At 47.0% G+C, this 20,885-nt stretch overlaps 1 protein-coding gene across 13 annotated transcripts in view; it reads right to left on the minus strand.

Annotated features, from left to right (window-relative positions):
* TACC2 (transforming acidic coiled-coil containing protein 2) overlaps window positions 1-20,885 on the minus strand; it is a 273,260-nt gene that overhangs the window by 185,814 nt on the left and 66,561 nt on the right. For all 13 annotated transcript variants that reach the window (XM_033180534.1, XM_033180544.1, XM_033180528.1 and 10 more), the window contains one exon: window positions 20,735-20,847. In XM_033180534.1, the coding sequence (XP_033036425.1) occupies window positions 20,735-20,847 (113 nt within the window). The remainder of the gene's footprint in view (window positions 1-20,734; window positions 20,848-20,885) is intronic.

A 20,885-nucleotide genomic window follows, 5' to 3' on the forward strand; every position in this document is an offset into this window, starting at 1 on the left:
TTTTCAGAGAGCCTAGGTTGGAAAATGTCATATGAGGAATTATTAACTACAAGAAGGGTTGGACAAAGGGAGGATTAGCTACTAAGGAACAGAGGAAAGGAGGAGCAGGAATCCTGGAGATAGAAGAAAACAATGGGGGTTGGGCGCGGTGGCTCAAGCCTGTAATCCCAGCACTTTGGGAGGCCGAGACGGGCGGATCACGAGGTCAGGAGATCAAGACCATCCTGGCTAACACGCTACTAAAAAATATAAAAAATATATAAAAAATTAGCCAGGTGTGGTAGCGGGCGCCTGTAGTCCCAGCTACTCGGAAGGCTGAGGCAGGGGAATGGTGTGAATCCGGGAGGCAGAGATTGTAGTGAGCTGAGATCAGGAGGTGGAGATTGTAGTGAGCTGAGATCGGGAGGTGGAGATTGTAGTGAGCTGAGATTGTAGTGAGCCGAGTGAAGCTGCTTATCTGGGGAGACTGAGACAGCAGCAGTTCCCAGGGCAGAATACTAGAGAGGACTGAACAGAGAGAACCCCAGAGACGGGCAAAGTACTGATGAGCATGTGCAGGTGTGGAAACCCCCTGAGGTGAGGTACAGAACACCTGAAAGGTTGGGCGGGTGCGGTGCCTCACACCTGTAATCCCAGCACTTTGGGAGGCTGAGGTAGGTGGATCACAAGGTCAGGAGTTTGAGACCAGCTTGGCCAATATGGTGAAACCCCATCTCTACTAAAAATAAAAACTAGCCAGGCGTGGTGGCGTGCGTCTGTAGTCCTAGCTACTCGGGAGGCTGAGGCAGGAAAATCGCTTGAACCCGGGAATCGGAGGTTGCAGTGAGCCGAGATCGTGTCACTGCACTCCAGCCTGGGTGACAGAGCAAGACTCTGTCTCAAAAAAAAAAACAAAACACCTGAAAGGTTTAGGATGAGCAATCCTCAAAGCTCACTCAGTTCCTGTTCCCACCAGCCAGAGTGGAGCACCTCATCACTCGTAAGGCATCTGTTGAGCACTAAGGCAGGTTTTGCCTCAGTACTGGGGAAGATTAATCCTCACCTAAACACTGCTCTCTCTCATTCCATCTAACGAAGTGAGATGCAAAGGATTAAGCTGTTCCAAATAACTTAACTGCATCCCAGAGCAAAGTTCAATAATATTTATAGGAATATGAAAATATCCAGAACCCAAAAAGCTTAAAGTCCACTGTGTCTAGCCTGCAAGCAGAGAAATGTGACCCACAACGGAAAAAAAAAAAAAATCACATAATTTGTCTTGAACGCAGAAATTACACAGATGATAGAATTAGTACAAAAGGACTTTTTTTCCAGAATTATAACTGTATTCCATATGTTCAGGAGGCTAGAGGGAAGACCGAATAAGTTAAGCACAGAGGGAAGATGTAAAAAAAGACCCAAATCAAACTTCTAGAAATGAAAACTAGGATGTCTAAAATGAAAAACCCACTGGGTGAAATTAATGACAGGTTAGACACTGGAGAGAAAAAGATTGTGAACTTCAAGATATAGCATTAAAAATGTTCTAATATGAAACACAGAGAGAATTAAGACTGAGAGAAATAACAACAGGCCAGGCGCGGTGGCTCACGCCTGTAATCCCAGCACTTTGGGAGGCCGAGGCGGGCGGATCACAAGGTCAGGAGATCGAGACCACCTTGGCAAACACGGTGAAACCCCATCTCTACTAAAAATACAAAAAATTAGCCAGGCGTGGTGGTGGGCGCCTGTAGTCCCAGCTATTCAGGAGGCTGAGGCAGGAGGATGGTGTGAACCCAGGAGGCAGAGCTTGCAGTGAGCCAAGATCGCGCCACTGCACTCCAGCCTGGGTGACAGAGTGAGACTCTGTCTCAAAAAAAAAAAAAAAAAAGAAAGAAAGAAATAACAACAACAACAAAAAAGCATCAGTGAACTGTGAGACAAATTCAAGTAACCAAATATATGTGTAGAGTCCCCACAGCAGTAGGGGAGATACAAAATATTTGAAGAACTGATGACTGAAAAATCTCGAAATATGATGTAAACTATGAACCAACATATTCAAGAATCTCAACTAATGCCAAGCATAAGAAACAGCAAGGGCCAGTGTTCAGGGCAATGATTCATGCCTATCATCCCAGCACTTTGAGAGGCCAAGGCGGGTGGATCACTTGAGGTCAGGAGATCGAGACCATCCTGGCCAACATGGTGAAACCCCATCTCTACTAAAATACAAAAATTAGCTGGGTATGGTGGCATGCGCCTATAATCCCAGCTACTTGGGAGGCTGAGGCAGGAGAATTGTTTGAACCTGGGAGGCAGAGGTTGCAGTGAGCCGAGATCAGGCCACTGCACTCCAGCCTGGGCGACAGAGTGAGACTCTGTCTAAAAAACAAAACAAAACACCCGAAATAGTGAAAAACCTGTGCCAAGGCATATCATAACCTATAACTGCTGCAAACCAGTGACAAAGTGAAAAATACTACAGCTAGCCAGAGAAGAAAAGAACAAAGGTAAGAATTGTGTTGGAAATAATGAAAGCCAGTATATAGAAACAATATCTTTAAAGTGTTGAAAGGAAAAAACTGCCTACCTAGAACTCTTTGCCTAGACAAAATATTTTCCTAAACCAGGTGAAATAAAGATTTTTCCAGACATACAAAAGCTAAAATAACCCCTAGCAGACCTACATTTCAAGAAATGTTAAAGGAATACCTTCAAGCAGAAAGAAAAGAATACTAAATGTTACTCAGGATCTACACAACAGGATAAAGAACACCAGAAAATGTAACTATGCAAGTAAATACAGTCTCTTTTTCCTTATTACTTAAATCTCTTTTAAAAGATAATTGTCTGATTAAAGCACAAATAATATGTATTATGGGATGTGTAGCTTATGTAGAAAGACAAAATAGAACAAAGACTGAAACAGAATGGAAGCATATTGTTGTAAGCCTCTTCTAATATATGTAAAATGATATAATCATTTGAAAGTAGAATGTGAGATATTAAATATGTATATTGTACTTCTTTTTTTTTTTTTTTTGAGGTGGAGTCTCGCTTTGTCGCCCGGACTGAAGTGCAGTGGCCGGATCTCAGCTCACTGCAAGCTCCGCCTCCCGGGTTTACGCCATTCTCCTGCCTCAGCCTCCCAAGTAGCTGGGACTACAGGCGCCCGCCACCTCGCCCGGCTAATTTTTGTATTTTTAGTAGAGACGGGGTTTCACCGTGTTAGCCAGGATGGTCTCGATCTCCTGACCTCGTGATCCGCCCGTCTCGGCCTCCCAAAGTGCTGGGATTACAGGCTTGAGCCACCGCGCCCGGCCTATATTGTACTTCTTAAAGCAACCACTAAAATAACACAAATAGTTGTAGCTAATACAATAATCCAAAAGAAGGCAAAAAAGGAGGAAAAATGAAACAAGACTATAGATTTAAACCAATCATATTAACAATCACATTAAATGTGAATGTTATAAACACTCCAGTTAAAAGGTACAGATTTTCAGACTGGGCACAGTGGCTTATGCCTGTAATCCCAACACTTTGGGAGGCCGAGGCAGGCAGATCACTTGAGGTCAGGAGTTTGAGACCAGTCTGGCCAACATGGTGAAACACCATCTCTACCAAAAACACAAAAATTAGGCTGAGCGCGGTGGCTCGCGTCTGTAATGCCAGCACTTTGGGAGGCCAAGGCAGGTGGATCTCATGGTCAGGAGTTTGAGACCACCCTGACCAACATGGTGAAACCCCTTCTCTACTAAAAATACAAAAATTAGCTGGGTGTGGTGGTGCATGCCTGTAATCCTAGCCACTCAGGAGGCTGAGGCACAAGAATCACTTGAACCTGGGAGGCGGAGGTTGCAGTGAGCTGAGATCATACCACTGTACTCCAGCCTGGATGACAGAGTGAGACTGTCTCAGGAAAAAAAAAAAAAAAATTAGCTGGGCATGGTGGCGGGCGCCTGTAGTCCCAGCTACTTGGGAGGCTGAGGCAGGAGAATCACTTGAACCTGGAAGATGGAGGCTGCAGTGATACAAGATCACACCATTGCACTGGTGTGATAGAGCAGCCTGGGTGATAGAGTGACCCCTGTCTCAAAAAAAGAAAAAGGTATAGATTTTCTTTTTTTTTTTTTTTTTTTTTTTTTTGAGGCAGAGTCTCGCTCTGTCGCCCGGACTGGAGTGCAGTGGCCAGATCTCAGCTCACTGCAAGCTCCGCCTCCCGGGTTTACGCCATTCTCCTGCCTCAGCCTCCCGAGTAGCTGGGACTACAGGTGGCTGCCACCTCGCCCGGCTAGTTTTTGTATTTTTAGTAGAGACGGGGTTTCACCATGTTAGCCAGGATGGTCTCGATCTCCTGACCTCGTGATCCACCCGTCTCGGCCTCCCAAAGTGCTGGGATTACAGGCTTGAGCCACCACGCCCGGCCAAAAGGTATAGATTTTCAGAGTGCATTAATAAAACAGGATCCAACTCTATGCTGTCTTCAATATAGGTACTTAAATTTTTTTTAAAGCACAAATAGGCTAAATGTAAAAGATTGGAAGAAGGGGAAGATGTACTATGCAAATAGTAATCAGGCTGTTGTCTATATTATTTAAGACAAAGTAGATTTTGCAGCAAAAAATATTACAGGCATAAAGAAGATAATTTTATAATGATAAAGGATTCTATTTATCTGTATAAATTTTAAAATTTTATACATTCTAAAATAAAGATTAAAAAGTCTAAAATTTTTTATCTAATAACAGAGCTTCAAAACACAAGAAGTAAAAACTGGTAGAATTGAAAGGAGTAATGGACAGATCCACAATTATAGTCTGGTATTTCCAAACCGCTCTCAATAATTGAACAAGTGGATAGAAAATCAGTGTGGATACAGATGACGTGAACAATGCTATGACCAACTTGACTTAATTAACACTTTTTAAACACCATCCAATAATAGCAAAATAACATTTTTTTCAAGTACAGATGGAACATGTACAAGGGAGACCATATTCTGTGCATAAATTTGAGATGATTCAAATTATACAAAGTATCCTATCTGGCTAAAATGAAATTAAATTAGAAATCAGTAACAGAAAGATATCTGGAAAATCCCCAACTATTGGAAACAATAACACGTCTCTAGTCCATGAGTAAAAGAAGAAAGAGGGAAATTGTAAAGTACTTGAACAGAATGAAAATAAAAACAAATATAATTTGTGGGATGCAGTTAAAACAGGTCTCAGAGTGACATTTATAGCACTAAAATGCCCATATTTTAGAAAGGTCTCAAATCAATGATGCTAGCTTCTCACCTAATAAACTATAGAGACACTGGTCACACAACAATGTGATTATAACCGATACCACTGAATTGTACACTTAGAAAATGGTTAGGATGGTAAATTTTATGTTCTGCCCTTTTACCACAATAAAAAATAATTTTAAAAATCAACAAGTGTCCGTGTATAAAAGCCAGACAGCAAAGCATATAAGCTGTTTGATTCCATTTATATAGAGTTCAAGAACTACCAAAACCAATCAATGGTGATAGAAGTCAGAATAGTTTTACTCTTGGGAAGGGGTATTGACTGGGAAGGAACAAGAGAGAACAATCTGGTATGATGAAAATGACCCAGATCTATAACTGGGTGTGATAATACAGGTGTATAGGAGTATAAGCATTCATCAAGCTCTCAAATTTAGACAACTCACAGTATGTATCTGATACCAATAAAAAAGGAATTAGAAGAAACTATTAGAGACACTAAAAAGAGAGTGATTCCCAAGAATGTGGGAGGATGGAGGGAGGGGAATGGGTGGAGCCTAAGGGGTTTTAAAGGCAGTGAAACTAATATAATGATGGATACATGACATCGTGCATTTGTCAAATCCATCAGAATGTATAACACAAACTGAACTTTAATGTAAACGACAGTAAGTCCTCAATATTGTCCAGTGGTTCTTGGAAACTGCAACTTTGAGCAAACAGATATAGAGTAGGCTCGTCAATAATGTGGTTTTGTTCAATGTAGTTTCAGTATAATGATGAGAAAAAAACTGGTCTCATTATACATCATTTCATTTAAAATTGCAGTTTCTAAGAACCTATTAATGAGACTGAGTGACAACTTACTGTATAGACTTTAGTTAATAATAATAATGTATCAATATTGGCCCATTAATTGAAACAAATATACCACATTCATGTGAGGTGTTAATAACAGGGGAAACCGTACGGAGGAGGGAAGGGTGCATGGGAACTCTTTTGTACTAGCTACACGATTTTTTGGTAACCTAAAACTGTTCTGAAAATAGCCTATTATTTTTGTTGTTGTTGTTTTGTTTTGAGACAGAGTCTCGCTCTGTCGCCCAGGCTGGAGTGCAGTGGTGTGATCTCGGGTCACTGCAAGCTCCGCCTCCCAGGTTCACACCATTCTCCTGCCTCAGCCTCCCAAGTAGCTGGGACTACAGGCACCCACCACCACGCCCAGCTAATTTTTTGTATTTTTTAGTAGAGACGGGGTTTCATCGTGTTTGCCAGGATGGTCTCGATCTCCTGACCTCGTGATCCACCCACCTCAGCCTCCCAAAGTGCTGGGATTACAGGCGTAAGCCCCCGCGCCCGGCCATATTATTTTGAAAGTGCATATACATATATATAAGTTACACACACATACACACTTTTTGTTGTTGTTGTTTGAGACAGAGTCTCGCTCTGTCACCCAAGCTGGAGCACAGTGGCACGATCTCGGCTCACTCCAACCTCTCTGCCTCCTGGGTTCAAGCGATTCTCCTGCTTCAGCCTCCCAAGTAGCTGGGACCACAGGCATGCACCACCATGCCCAGCTAATTTTTGCTTTTTTTTTTTTTTTTTTTTTTGAGACGGAGTCTCACTCTGTCGCCCAGGCTGGAGTGCAGTGGCCGGACCTCGGCTCACTGCAAGCTCTGCCTCCCAGGTTCACGCCATTCTCCTGCCTCAGTCTCCTGAGTAGCTGGGACTACAGGTGCCCGCCACCTCGCCCGGCTAGTTTTTTGTATTTTTTAGTAGAGATGGGGTTTCACCGTGTTAACCAGGATGGTCTCGATCTCCTGACCTCATGATCCGCCCATCTCGGCCCCCCAAAGTACTGGGATTACAGGCTTGAGCCACCACGCCCGGCCAATTTTTGTATTTTTAGTAGAGACGGGGTCTCACTATGTTGGCCAGGCTGGTCTCAAACTCCTGACCTCAAGTGATCCACCTGCCTCGGCCTCCCACAGTGCTGGGGTTACAAGAGTAGGCCACCACGCCCGGCCACACACACACATATCTATAGGGGTGTGTGTGTGTGTGTATATATTATAATATATATAATTTATATAGTATATATTATTTGTATGTTATAATATATTAGAATATATGTATAATATATAATTTGCATGTTTTTATAATATATATGCACACTTAATATACCACCTAACAAAATATAGCTATCTTACAGTCAATAAAGAAAGGAACTAGAAAAAAAACAGAAGAGTGTGAGGAAAACATTAACATTTTGAAAGCCCTTGTCCACATATGGTAGGGGCATTGGTGATTTTTTCCTCCCCACTCTGCACTCTTCGCTATGTTCCAAGTTGCTACAATAAACGGGTATTATCTCATAATGGAAAAATACTCCTCTTCCCTGTTGTTTAAAGCCTCAAATGCTCTGTTGAAACCAGAGGAGCAGGAAACAAGACACACACCTAATTCAGCACATGATCTTCCTTTTCAGCCAGTGTCAAAAGTCAGGAGCTCCCTCCTCCTCTCCCTCCCACTCTCCTCTCTGTGTTTACTTCCTGCCAAAGATAAATAATGAGTCAGAAGCAGGACGAGGAGGGGCGGAGGCTGCCCTCCACTCTGGACACACCCTGGCTGGGCAGGAGCCTGGGAATTGATCTCAGCGTCCACCCAAGCTTGGAAGGAACAGAGCAGGCCGCCTGGGAAACACAGGGCTCGGTCCCTAACAGCTGGCCCCGGCCGATGCGCAAAGCACAGCTCAGATCTTTCTGATTTTTCTCTTTTCTGCTAAGAACTGACCCTGTTTATAGGAAAATTAAATGTTAAAGATTGACCAAGGTTCACTTTCTAATTATGGAGACCAGAACACAAATACTTGAAGACACCTGTGGGCCGGGCACCATGGCTCACGCCTGTAATCGCAGCACTTTTGGGAGGCGGAGGCGGGTGGATCACAAGGTAAGGAGATCAAGACCACCCTGGCTAACACAGTGAAACCCCGTCTCTACTAAAAAATACAAAATATTAGCCAGGCGTGGTGGCGGGCGCCTGTAGTCCCAGCTGCTTGGGAGGCTAAGGCAGGAGAATGGCGTGAACCCGGGAGGCGGAGCTTGCAGTGAGCTGAGATCGCACCAGGGCACTCCAGCCTGGGCAACAGAGCAAGACTCCATCTCAGGAAAAAAAAAAGGAAAAAGACACCTGTGAGAGTTAGTTACGAGTCTGCGTTTCAGGTGGATCAAACCAGCCGGGGTTCTAGTCCCTACCCTGCCACTTTCTGTCTGTGTGACCCAAAACAATTTCCTTAACTTCTCTGAGCCCTGTTTTCCTCATATGGCCCCCTTGGGTCATCTACAGCCATCCACACAGAGCTGCCAGGTGAGGTGATGTGTGTAACCCTAGGCCCAACGCCCAGCCTGCAGCAGACCAGTTCCACAAATGGCAGTGAAAGGGAGGAGTAAGAAACATCCTGGCCTTCCATTTAAAGCCTCTTTAGTTCATTTTTTCAAACCATGTTTCTAAACCTTCCCCATAGCTGCTGCTATCCACACCAAAGATGTGCTTGTTCTAACTAGGAGTTTGTCTTCTGAAAAAGCCAAGAGGTTGAGCTTAATATTATGCTACACCTCCTATCTCCCAGATGTAAAGAACTCTGGGCCAGGCGCAGTGGCTCACGCCTGTAATCCTAGCACTTAGGAGGCTGAGGCAGGTGGATCGCCTGAGGTCGGGAGTTCGAGACCAGCCTGACCAATATGGAGAAACCCTGTCTCTACTAAAAAATTAAAAAAAAAAAAAAAAAATTAGCCGGATGTGGTGATGCATGCCTGTAATCCCAGCTACTCAGGAGGCTGAGGCAGGAGAATTGTTTGAACCTGGGAGGCAGAGGTTGTGGTGAACCAAGACCGCGCCATTGCACTCCAGCCTGGGCAACAAGAGCGAAACTCTGCCTCAAAAAAAAAAAAAAAAAGCAGCAGCTCTGAAATGTCGTAAAGTCTATGTGTCTAGTCCTTCTTAAATTCTGTTTCCTGTGGATCTACAATAAGGACAGCTGTTCTCTGCTTTTTCCCCGTAATCCTCTACTTCAGCCGTTCTCTGCCTGGGACTGTCTTTTCCCCATAATCCTCTACTTCTACTCAGTTTTGAAGACCCAGCCCCAAGAAACCTCCCCTGGAGACCTCTCCCGGTTCTCGCCAGCAGAGCCAGTACCTGTCTCCCTGCCCCTGTGCTCCCAGAGACCCCCACCCAGGGCTTGTTCTAGAATTATTCATTTGCATGCCTTTCTCTAGATTGGACTGGACATCTTGCTCATCTTTGTACCTCTAGTCCAGACCAGAGCTTGACCTGTAGTGGGTAGTGGGCCTGTGTTTATTAAATCGAGTAAGACACCTGTCCCCCAAAAAGGCTGGGGTGCTAAGGAGCTGGACATGGAGCAGGAAATGAGCTGTCCCCGAAGCAGAAAGGAGAACTCTGCTGTTCTCTCAGAGATGCCAGGCCCTCCTGGGATTCCCCCAGCACAAGCCTGGGTCTGTGATGGTCGGTACTTTGTCCTGCCAGCTTCACCTGGTGCCTGTAGGATTTCCTCCTGGAGCCCAGGTCTGTGGCCATGGAACTTAGCAGACATACCTGAGCCTAGTGTTTTGCATATCTCAGCACATGATCCCACCTGCCCAGTCGCTCAAGCCAAAGCTTCAGGAATCTTCCTCCATTCTTTTCTCCATCCTTCTTTTTCTTTTTTTTGAGATGGAGTCTCTGTCGCCCAGGCTGGAGTATAGTGGCGTGATTTTGGCTCACTGCAACCTCCTCCTCCTGGGTTCAAGTGATTCTCCTGCCTCAGCCTCCCGAGTAGCTGAGACTACAGGCATGCGCCACTACGCCCAGCTAATTTCTGTGTTTTTAGTAGAGACAGGGTTTCACCATGTTGGCCAGGCTGGTCTCAAACTTCTGACCTCAGGTGATCTGCCCACCTTGGCCTCCTAAAGTGCTGGGATTACAGGCATGAGCCACCCCACCTGGCCTCTTTTCTCCTTCCTTCTAAAGCCCATCTATCAGCAAGTCCTGGCATCTCTAGCTCCAAAATATCCAAAATATGGAAAGCTGCTCACATTTTCTCCACCTTCACTGGTTTTCATCTCAGTCCATGCACTCTCAGTGGGCCAAGACTTATCACCAGGTGGGGTGAAAATTGGTTCTTGAGAGGTGAAAAGAACCTTAGATATTACAATAGTCTGTGGCCTCAAAGGCCATAGCACAGAAACATATACAGCCTTCCTGTGGTACTGAACTTTCTCGGAGAAGGAAGGGCAATGGGGAATAAATGTCTCTAAGTTCCTTGCAGGCAGCCAGGAGTGAGTGGCAATAAAAACAAGCTTGAGAAACTCTGCCCTAGTTCCAGGTACTACCACATCTTGCCTGGGGCTTTGCCTGGGGCTCTACCTGGGCCCCTTCTTTGACCGCCTGGTCCCAGTGTTGCTTGCATCCTCAGCACCAGAAGGAAATCCAAGTTCCTCACCACGGCCTTCAGGGTCCAGGCTTAACTGATCAGGCCCCTGCCCACTTGGCCATCTCTCACTGTCTCAATGGTCACCATTCCTCAAAGCATTCTTTAGAGGATTCTAAAGAATTCTTCCTCCTTAAGCCCTTTGCAAGGCCTGTCCTTCCACCTGGAATGCCTGGTCCCCTAGGTCTTCCATGTCTGCCTCCTTTTTGTCATTCCAGACTCAGTTTCTATATCACCTCCTTCTCTGGCCATCTAATCTCGTGATTCTCAAACCTTAGGGGTGCCAGAATCCCTGGGCTCGTTAAAACACACATCACTGGGCCCCACCCCGAGTTTCTGGTTCAGTGAGTGGGAGTAGGGTCAAAGTTTTGCATTTCTAACAAATTCCCAGGTGATGCTGGGGCCACCGGGTCAGAAACCCCACTTTGAGAACGAGAGATCTAATCTAAAGCAGCCACTTTCCCTGCTACCCTCTAGCTTGACACCCTGCTGGGCACCTTTCAGAGCCTCCATACCACCCAAAAGTGTCTCTGTTCTATTTGTTTCCTTGCTCGATGTCTAACTCAACTACAGTGTATTTATCCACCGGAGCAGAGGCCCCATGGTGCGTGATGCCAGCTACATCCTCACCACCTAGCAGCAGGCACAGCATGGGTGCCCAATAAATACTTGTTGAAAAAAAAAAAAAACAGAGGAGCGAATGGGAGAGGGGGCAATGAGTCTGTATGCGAATTATCCAAAGTGCAAACAAAAGTTAGCTATCCTTGTTGGCCTGGGGGTAAACCCTGGTCAGTGTCTCCCAAACTTGCTTTCTCATGAGAATCTCATGGGATTCTTATTACAAACACAGATGTAGGGGTCTTATCCCAAAGCTGCTGGCTCAGACTCTTCAAGGGGGCAGGAGGGTGTTCAGGACATGGGTACTTTAACTGATATCCCAGGCAATTCTGATAAAGTGGTTCTGGTAATAGCTCACCATTCCTTAAATTTCTCTGCTCAGAAGAATCCCCTGGGGTGCTTATTAAAAACACAGGTGGAGGCCAGGCGTGATGGCTCACGCCTGTAATCCCAGCACTTTGGGAGGCTGAGGCGGGTGGATCACAAGGTCAGGAGTTCGAGACTAGCCTGACCAACATGGTGAAACCCTGTCTCTACTAAAAATACAAAAAAAAAAAAAAAAAATAGCCGGGCGTGGTGGCAGGCGCCTGTAATCCCAGCTACTCAGGAGGATGAGGCAGGAGAATGGCTTGAACCCGGGAGGTAGAGGTTGCAGTGAGCCGAGATCACGCCACTGCACTCCATCATGGACACCAAGAACGAAACTCTGTCTCAAAAAACAAAAGAAAAACAACAACAACAACCAAAAAAAAAAAAAAAAAAAACAGACGGGGCTGGGCACAGTGGCTCACGCATGGCCTAGCTCTCGCTTTACATCTCCCAGTGTTTAATGTTGGATCTTTCTTTTGGGTTCTTGGTCCAGAACCTTAGCATCTTCTTGTCAACTGAAGAATCATGAGGTTCATAAACTTGGGGAGGAAAGCTTATTTCTTATAAAGAGTTGCAGCTGGCCGGGCACGGTGGCTCATGCCTGTAAATCCCAGCACTTTGGGAGGCCAAGGCGGGTGGGTCACAAGGTCAAGAGATCAAGACTATCCTGGCCAACATGGTGAAACCCCATCTCTACTAACAATACAAAAATTAGCTGGGCATGGTGCCACGCACCTGTAGTCCCAGCTACTTGAGATGCTGAGGCAGGAGAATCGCTTGAACCCGGGAAGTGGAGGTTGCAGTGAGCCAAGGTCACGTCACCACACTCCAGTCTGGCGATATAGTGAGACTCCGTCTCTAAATAAATAAATAAATAATAAAGGGTTGCAGCCTGCAGGTTGGCCATCCATCCCTTGGGCTGGGAAGTGACGGAAGCGCTTCCGCACTTTGCAGCAGAAGCCGGAAGCAGGCACTCGAGGTAGGGAAGCTTGAGACAAGAATTTATGCTGAACAGGCTATCTAAGTAGACACATTCAACAGATTATAGGAGGAGCTATGAATATTCATGAAGAGGGGCGTGCATTCATAGTAAGCAAACAGACATGTTACACCCCATGCTTACTTTGAGGTGGAGACAACATTTAAATGCATTAAAATTAGGCTCTATACATTAAAAGGTGACGCAAAGGGCGCGAAGGCACTCAGGGAGTCGAACCACTCCATGGCGGGTGATCTCTTATGTAGAAGGAATGCTGGTCAGCTGTTGTGTTGAAACCAAAAAAGGGAAGGGGATCTGGCTGAAACCAGTGGTGGAACAAGTCTTTCAAAAGGGCTGGTTTGCTAGTTTCTGTTGAACCCTTAGGAAAGAAAGTCTAACATCGGCTAGTGAGTGAGCGGGTATGGGAAGGCTGTCTGACCTCCATCCTGTCAGGAGTGGGTATGCGAAGGCTGTCTGACCTCCATCCTGTCAGGGCTCCAAACTCAGTTTTTTGTTGTTGTTGTTGTTTTTGTTGTTTTGTTTTTTTTTGAAACGGAGTTTCACTCTTGTTGCCCAGGCTGGAGTGCAATGGCGTGATCTTGGCTCACCCCAACCTCCACCTCCCGGGTTCAAGAGATTCTCCTGCCTCAGCCTCCCAAGTAGCTAATTTTTTTTTTTTTTTTTTTTTTTTTTTTGATTTTTAGTAGAGACAGTGTTTCTCTATATTGGTCAGGCTGGTCTTGAACTCCCAACCTCAGGTGATCTGCCTGCCTCAGCCTCCCAAAGTGCTGGATTACAGGCGTGAGCCACCGCACCCGACCAAACTTAGTTTTTAAGGCTTCTTTAGGATCCCTTTGGCCGAGAGGGACTCTGTTCAGCCAGATGGAGGGCTTAGGATTTTCCTTTTCTTTGACTCCACCTCTTCTGCCCACACCCAGGCAGTCACCGGGTTCTGTGGGTTCCCCCTTGGGATTCCTTCCAGCCACTATTCCTCTACTGCAAGAATATCCCCTAGTGCCCCTTCCAGCCTCTACCCCTCAGTTGCACCAGTCGGTGCCCCTACCTTTATCTTTGGAACACTTTGCTGGTATGCATAAGCCCTTGTTTATTTTATTTTATTTTTAATTTAATTTTATTTTATTTTTGAGACACAGTCTCACTCTCGTCGCCCAGCTGAAGTGCAGTGGCATGATCTCAGCTCACTGCAACATCTACCTCCTGGGTTCAAGGTATTCTCCTGCCTTAGCCTCTCCAGTAGCTGGGACTACAGGTGCGTGCCACCACGCCCGGGTAATTTTTGTATTTTTTAGTAGAGACGGAGTTTCACCAGGTTGACCTGGCTGGTCTCAAACTCTTGACCTCACGTGATCCACCCGCCTTGGCCTCCCAAAGTGCTGGGATTAAAGGTGTGAGTCACTGTGCCAAGCCCCTTGTTTAAAAGCATACAAACCACAGAGCACTTCCTTAGCTTCCTGTTAACTTCAGGATAAAATCTCAACTCTCACCTGACTGACAGATTCTCCTCAATGTGGCGCCACTCCTCATATCTTGCTTTCAGTGAACGTCACCACCTCGGTCTGCACTCACTTCCTGCTCAGCCCCAAAGAGGTCCAGTTCAGGAATTCTGCCCCTACCTGGAATGACCTCTAGAGCCTGCCCTTTTCACTCAAGCTCCCTCCACCCCTGCCAGGAGACCCTCCTTGTCTACTCCAGCTCTCAGAGAAGGCTTCTTCTGAGCCCCAACAGCACTGGGCTGAGGTGGTCACACAGCTGCGTGGCAGAATGCAGCAGTCTTCATTGTGTGGTCCCTGGACCAGCAGCACTAATCCCTGGGAACTTGATGGAAATGCTCCTTCCCAGCTGGGCGCAGTGGCTCACACCTGTAATCCCAGCACTTTGGGAGGCCTAGGCAGGTGGATCACCTGAGGTCAGGAGTTCGAGACCAGCCTGGCCAACATGGTGAAACCCTGTCTCTACTAAAAATACAAAAATTAGCCAGGCATGGTGGTAAGCACCTGTAATCCCAGCAACTTGGGAGGCTGAGGCAGGAGAATTGCTAGAATCCAGGAGGCGGAGGTTGCAGTGAGCTGAGATTGCACCATTGCGCTCCAGCCTGGGCGGCAAGAGCGAAACTCCATCTCAAAAAAAGAAAAAGGAAAAGAAATGCCCCTTCCCTCCACTTATAAGTGAGAGCTAACTGATGAGAACAGACCTGCTGTATCAGACTCTCTGGAGGCGAGGCCTGGCAATCTGTGTCTTTATCAGCCTTACAGGTGATCTTGGTGCCCACTCAAGTTTGAGGACCATCAGATAACAGCTAAAACTCCACTCTCCTTCATTCAGTGACAAAGTGAGACAGGGTATGGACGAGACTTGGCCCCTACCAGGACTCTACTAGACCTTGCATGCCCCATCTGGTGCCATCCCTGCTGTCCAAGAGACTTTGAAGAAGCTAAGGTTAGCAGCATTCCACCATCATCTTACTCAAGGGAATTAACCCTATTGTCCGCATGTGCACAAGTCCAGAAGAATCACCCATCTTCACCCACTGGCTCATTATAATACTAAAATTCCCACCCAGATGGGGCTTATCTACCATTTTTTGGGTTTTGTTTTGTTTTATAAACTTCTGTTTTAAGTTCAAGCGTACAAGCGCAGGTTTGTTACATAGGTGAACTCGTGCCATGGGGGTGTGTTGTACAGATGATTTCATCACCCAGGCATTAAGCCTAGGACCCGTTAGTTATTCTTCCTGATCCTGTCCCTCCTCCCTCCAATAGGCCCCAGTATGTGTTGTTCCCCTCTATGTGTCCATGTGTTCTCATCAGTTAGCTCCCACTTATAAGTGAGAACATGCAGTGTTTGGTTTTCTGTTCCTGTGTTAGTTTACTAAGGGTAATGACCTCCAGCTCCATCCATGTCCCTGCAAAGGACATGATCTCGTTCTTTTTTATGGCTCCATATCTGCCATTTTTTGATCATGCAATACATGGCCTAACATGTTTTTTTCACTGTGCCTGTGCACCCTGTGCTCTACCCAACATGTAACGACGTTCCCATACCTCATGCTTATTCATGTCACCCTTCTTTTTTTCTTTTTTTTTGGAGACGGAGTCTGGATCTGTCACCCAGGCTGGAGTGCAGTGGTGCGATCTCAGCTCACTGCAACCTCCACCTCCCAGGTTCAAGCAATTCTCCTGCCTCAGCCTCCGGAGGGTCTGGGACTACAGGCACATGCCGCCACGCCCGGCTAATTTTTTGTATTTTAGTAGAGACAGGGTTTCACCGTGTTGCCCAGACTGGTCTCAAACTCCTAAGCTCAGGCAATCCGCCCACCTCGGCCTCCCAAAGTGCTGGGATTACAGGTGTGAGTGACCACGCCCAGCACACCCTTCTTAAAACACCAAAAAGACCTGTCCTCGGGGAGCCAGTGGGAGAATTCTGCTCGGGCGTTATCTCCCTTGTGTTCAAACATAAGCCCCTCACAAAGCCTTGTTTGGGAAATTTGCTTGGTCTTTTGTCAATTACCATTGCCTGGGAGCCTAAGCACTGTAGTCAGTAACCAAAGGCACCAGGAATTCAGCTAGGAATCACTGAAGGTCACTCCCTGCCTGATTCTCACTCCCTGAGAAAAGCCAATCATCTCGAAACACTGCCCTTGGCCTTTTTTGGAAGAAGGAGCAAGTATGACATGGAAGCACAGGAAATGGCCAATGTCCAACAATTTTTGACCTACCTAAATGGTAATTTCCTTGATACAACCTAATATTAATAGCTCCATTATCTGGCAAAAAGTTGTATGATAAAATTGGTTGTGTCTTAAGGATCTAAAAGGAAAATGCTGCTCAGTCCCTGGTTGGTGATATCCAAGGAGGGCAAACTAGGGACCAGTCCAGACTGGGCATCAGCTGTACTGGTACATCAGCTGTACTGGTGTGGAGACTAGTGAGCAGAAAGAGATGCTGCTGGGGTTGAGCTTCACCCTAGGAGGCTAGGATCATTCTCCCTCAAGAACACAGGGGCCTGTGCAGGGATGGTCATCACGGAGGCAACTCCCAGACTCTGGGCGGTTGAACTATGCTGGGCTAAGTTACAACAGCGCCACCACGTGGCAACCGGAAAGCAAGGCAGTTGAACTGATGGGACCCTGCATTCTTCCTAATGAAGAACTTAACCTGCTTTGGGGATGAGTAAACCCCATGTTTTAGCATAATTCGGAGAGAGGGAAGAGCCTTGAGGAGAAACGATGGATTTTCTACCTCTAAGGTAGATTACATCATGCTCCAAGCCTCAGTTTCCTCATATGTAGAGTGGAGATAATGTCTGGGCAGAGGGGCAATCTTTGGAAATATTCACATATGCATTCTCCCTACATTCTTCCCTTGCTCCATGCCCAGCAGGTGGCCACTGCAGGCCCTTCTATGTTTTCTGCCTCTGGAGTTCTTCCAAGTAGAAAACAAAGAGTTGCAGGTCAATGGCTCTTCCCACCTTTTTTAAAAACTTACATCCTTTAAAGAGAAAATGCTGGTTGTTCAATGAGGCCAAGTGACAGATGCCTCAAGGCCAATGCACCTGAGAGTGGAGAGAAAGGGCCCTGAACAGTGGGGAACCTCTGAGAGTCCCCCTCTACTTCCAGACCGTGTCCTCGGGTTCAGAGGGGAAATGAGCAGGGAGGGTGCTCAAGAAAGTTGCCATGGGGCTCCCAAAGCCTCACCAAAGATTTCCTCCTGCCTACAGTGGCAGAGAAGCAGCACAGTCCCTCGGCCGGAGGGGCAGTGTGGTCACTGGCATCACAGGGAAAGTTCTGGGGTTGGGGAGGGAATGGATGATGGCCTCAATGCACCAGGCTCTGGAGACGGGAGTCCCAAGGATGGCTGCCCTGGGTGATATGGTTTGGCTGTGTCCCCACCCAAATCTCATCTTGAATTCCCAAGTGTTGTGGGAGGTGATTGAATCATGGGGGCAGGTCTTTCCTGTGCTGTTCTTGTGATAGTGAGTGGGTCTCACGAGATCTGATGGTTTTAAAAACAGGAGTTTTCCCTGCACAAGCTCTCTTCTCTGCCCGCTGCCATCCACATAAGATGTGACTTTGCTCCTCCTTGCCTTCTGCCATGATTGGGAGGCTTCCCCAGCCACTAGAACTGTGAGTTCTTCATTAAGCCTCTTTTCTTTGTAAATTGCCCAGTCTTGGGTATGTCTTTATCAGCAGTGTGAAAACAGACTAATACACTGGGCATACCCACCAGCCCGGCAGAATAAGGACTCAGGATCAGAACTGAATAGGTTTTAAAAAAATGCAATGATCTATTGCACACAGAGCATTTGGCATAGGGTCTGGCACCCATATGTGAAATCAACGATAAATACTCTTTTTTTTTTTTTTTTTTTTTGAGGCGGAGTCTCGCTCTGTCGCCCGGACTGGAGTGCAGTGGCCAGATCTCAGCTCACTGCAAGCTCCGCCTCCCGGGTTTACGCCATTCTCCTGCCTCAGCCTCCCGAGTAGCTGGGACTACAGGCGCCCACCACCTCACCCGGCTAGTTTTTTTTGTATTTTTAGTAGAGACGGGGTTTCACCGTGTTAGCCAGGATGGTCTCGATCTCCTGACCTCGTGATCCGCCCGTCTCGGCCTCCCAAAGTGCTGGGATTACAGGCTTGAGCCACCGGATAAATACTCTTTATCCTTGTTGGTGACAGCAAGGACGGGTGACTCACTGAAAGCACACACAGGAGCCCTGCTCAGTCAGGAGCGATGGACTCACTGTCAGCCCTTGCAGAGTAGGAGGGCCTGTTCCTTCTCGATAGATGATTTCTGAGTTAGTACAGGGCCCTGCACTATAGATACACACACATTTATGGGGGGGAATAATGTTTTTAATTGTGAACAGGAAGCTGCTTTTTTGAGTGTGCTCTTGGAAGACACCTCTTTTTTTTTGAGACGGAGTCTCACTCTGTTGCCCAGGCTGGAGTGCAGTGGTGAGATCTCATCTCACTGCAACCTCCACCTCCTGAATTCAAGCGATTCTCCTGCCTCAGCCTCCTGGGTAGCTGGGACTATAGGCACACGCCACCACACCTGGCTAATTTATGTATTTTCAGTAGAGACGGGGTTTCACCATGTTAGCCAGGGTGGTCTGGATCTCCTGACCTCGTGATCCACCCGCCTCAGCCTCCCAAAGTGCTGGGATTACAGGCACCTCTTTTATGCTCAATTTGCATGCCAATGAGAGGCAATTCTTCAAGGGAAAAATAATAATTGACCAAAGCCGGGGAATAAGCAAGAAAAGACATTTGAGCTGCTGCTACTCTTCAGTCCAGCTGTGACACAGGCCTCGAGCAATTCCCAGTCCTCTTAGGAGATCCTGGGACCTCACCAAGAGGGAAAGAGAAGAGCTGGATGCTGGGCCTTAGCCAGAGTGGCTTCACTTGTGTGGGATTCCAGAAAAGACAAATCCATTCACTAGTTTCATAGTCATCCAGAGCCAAGTTAGAGGTCTCAGTAGAATCAAAGACTAAAACCTTTGTCCTGTGACCCTGAGGAAAACTTCATGGAAATGGAACAGCCACGGGAGTCTGGGGAGGTACAGGAGGCACCATCTTCAGCAGAGAATACAGATCAAAGGTGCTATTCGAGGCACCATTCTGATTCCCTCAGCAAAAAACACTCTGCCCCATCTGATTGCCATTTCCTTAAAGAAATCCAAAGCTCCTGCCAAGATGCCCCAAGTACTTCCTCTGGAAAGCCACATAGCCCAAGCCACCCAGAAAACAATGCCCCAGGCATGGAAATTCCTGCCACCAGGGGTTGCTCTTACTTACCCAAAGCAAAAAAAAAAAAAAGTCACTGAGTCTCAAGGTTTTGCAAAGCTATGAAGTAGCCTGTGAGCCAAAGTTTCATTGTCTGTGATGGGGCCTATCATTCAATTTTGCACTTTTGTTCCATAGAGTTCCTGTTCATTTGTTTCCCTTAGGGCCTGTCATGATAGACTCCTGGGAGCTGGGTTCCAATTGTTCAGGGTTTTTCTGACCAAATTCACAGCCTGTTTGTGAGTTGAACCCATAAGCAGTTATTAAGTGCCCCCAGCGTGCCTGGCCTGTGTCCATGCTGGACACCAGGTGCTCGAGTCTGCTGGACTACTGCTTGCATCCCCTAAAACTATGAGTGTGGGGCCAACATGGGGAGAGGCCCAGGAGAGAGCCCCGGCAGGGAGCCCTAGGGCCTGGCTGTGGCTCTTAACAAGAGTCAGTGACCAGCCAGGCATGGTGGTTCACGCCTATAATCCAGCACTTTGGGAAGCTGAGGTGGGTGGATCACCTAAGGTCAGGAGTTAGAGACCAGCCTGGCCAATATGGTGAAATCCCGTCTCTACTAAAAATACAAAAAATGGCTGGGCATGCTGGCGGGCGCCTGTAATCCCAGCTACTCGGAAGGCTGAAGGAGGAGAATCGCTTGAACCCAGGAGGCAGAGGTTGCAGTGAGCCGAGACCGTGCCACTACACTCCAGCCTGGATGAGACTCCATCTCAAAAAAAAGGCAGTGACTGATGGGCCACCACATCCCACTGCCACAGCTGGTTTCTGGGATTCATGCACCAGCCTCCCCGGGACGAAGGGCTTGGGTGGCTTTGGTAATTGTGTTCTCAGTCCTCTGTTTCATCGTCCAGTGCCCGCAACAGCCACCACACTGGGATACAGACTCCACTTAGCCACAGATTAGACACTGATAAACCCCTGGGAACCCTTGATGTTTTCCATTTTCAGTTCTGACAATGAAGATACTCTGGAGTGTGGCTGGAATGGAAGTCCATAATTACTAATTTCATCTTTGGGCAGGAAATCAGGATGAACTTTTCAATCATGCAGGCCTAGCCAGTCACAGAGAGGTCTGTGAACCACTGCTTGGAATGTCTCACCACTGGGGATGATATCATGGGTTTAAGCATCCAGTTTCCAAAGCAAATGGGGCAAAGCTAATGCTGGAGCAGGCAATGAGCAGGGCAGGCCTTGGGCTGCATCGGTCCTCCAGAGCCGGCCTCCTACCTGGATGCGTCTCTGTGGTCAGGGCTTCCGGGCATGTCCTGCTGCTTCCTTTTTATATTCTGACTGTTCCCCGGTGGCTGTGTGGACCTTGGCGTCTGAGCTGATGAAGTCCTCTGAGCCAGGAGAAAGAGAAATTGGAAAGGAAATCAGA

This window comes from Trachypithecus francoisi, unplaced genomic scaffold (genome assembly GCF_009764315.1).
Source record: "Trachypithecus francoisi isolate TF-2019V2 unplaced genomic scaffold, Tfra_2.0 Contig01579, whole genome shotgun sequence".
NCBI classification, from domain to species: domain Eukaryota; kingdom Metazoa; phylum Chordata; class Mammalia; order Primates; family Cercopithecidae; genus Trachypithecus; species Trachypithecus francoisi.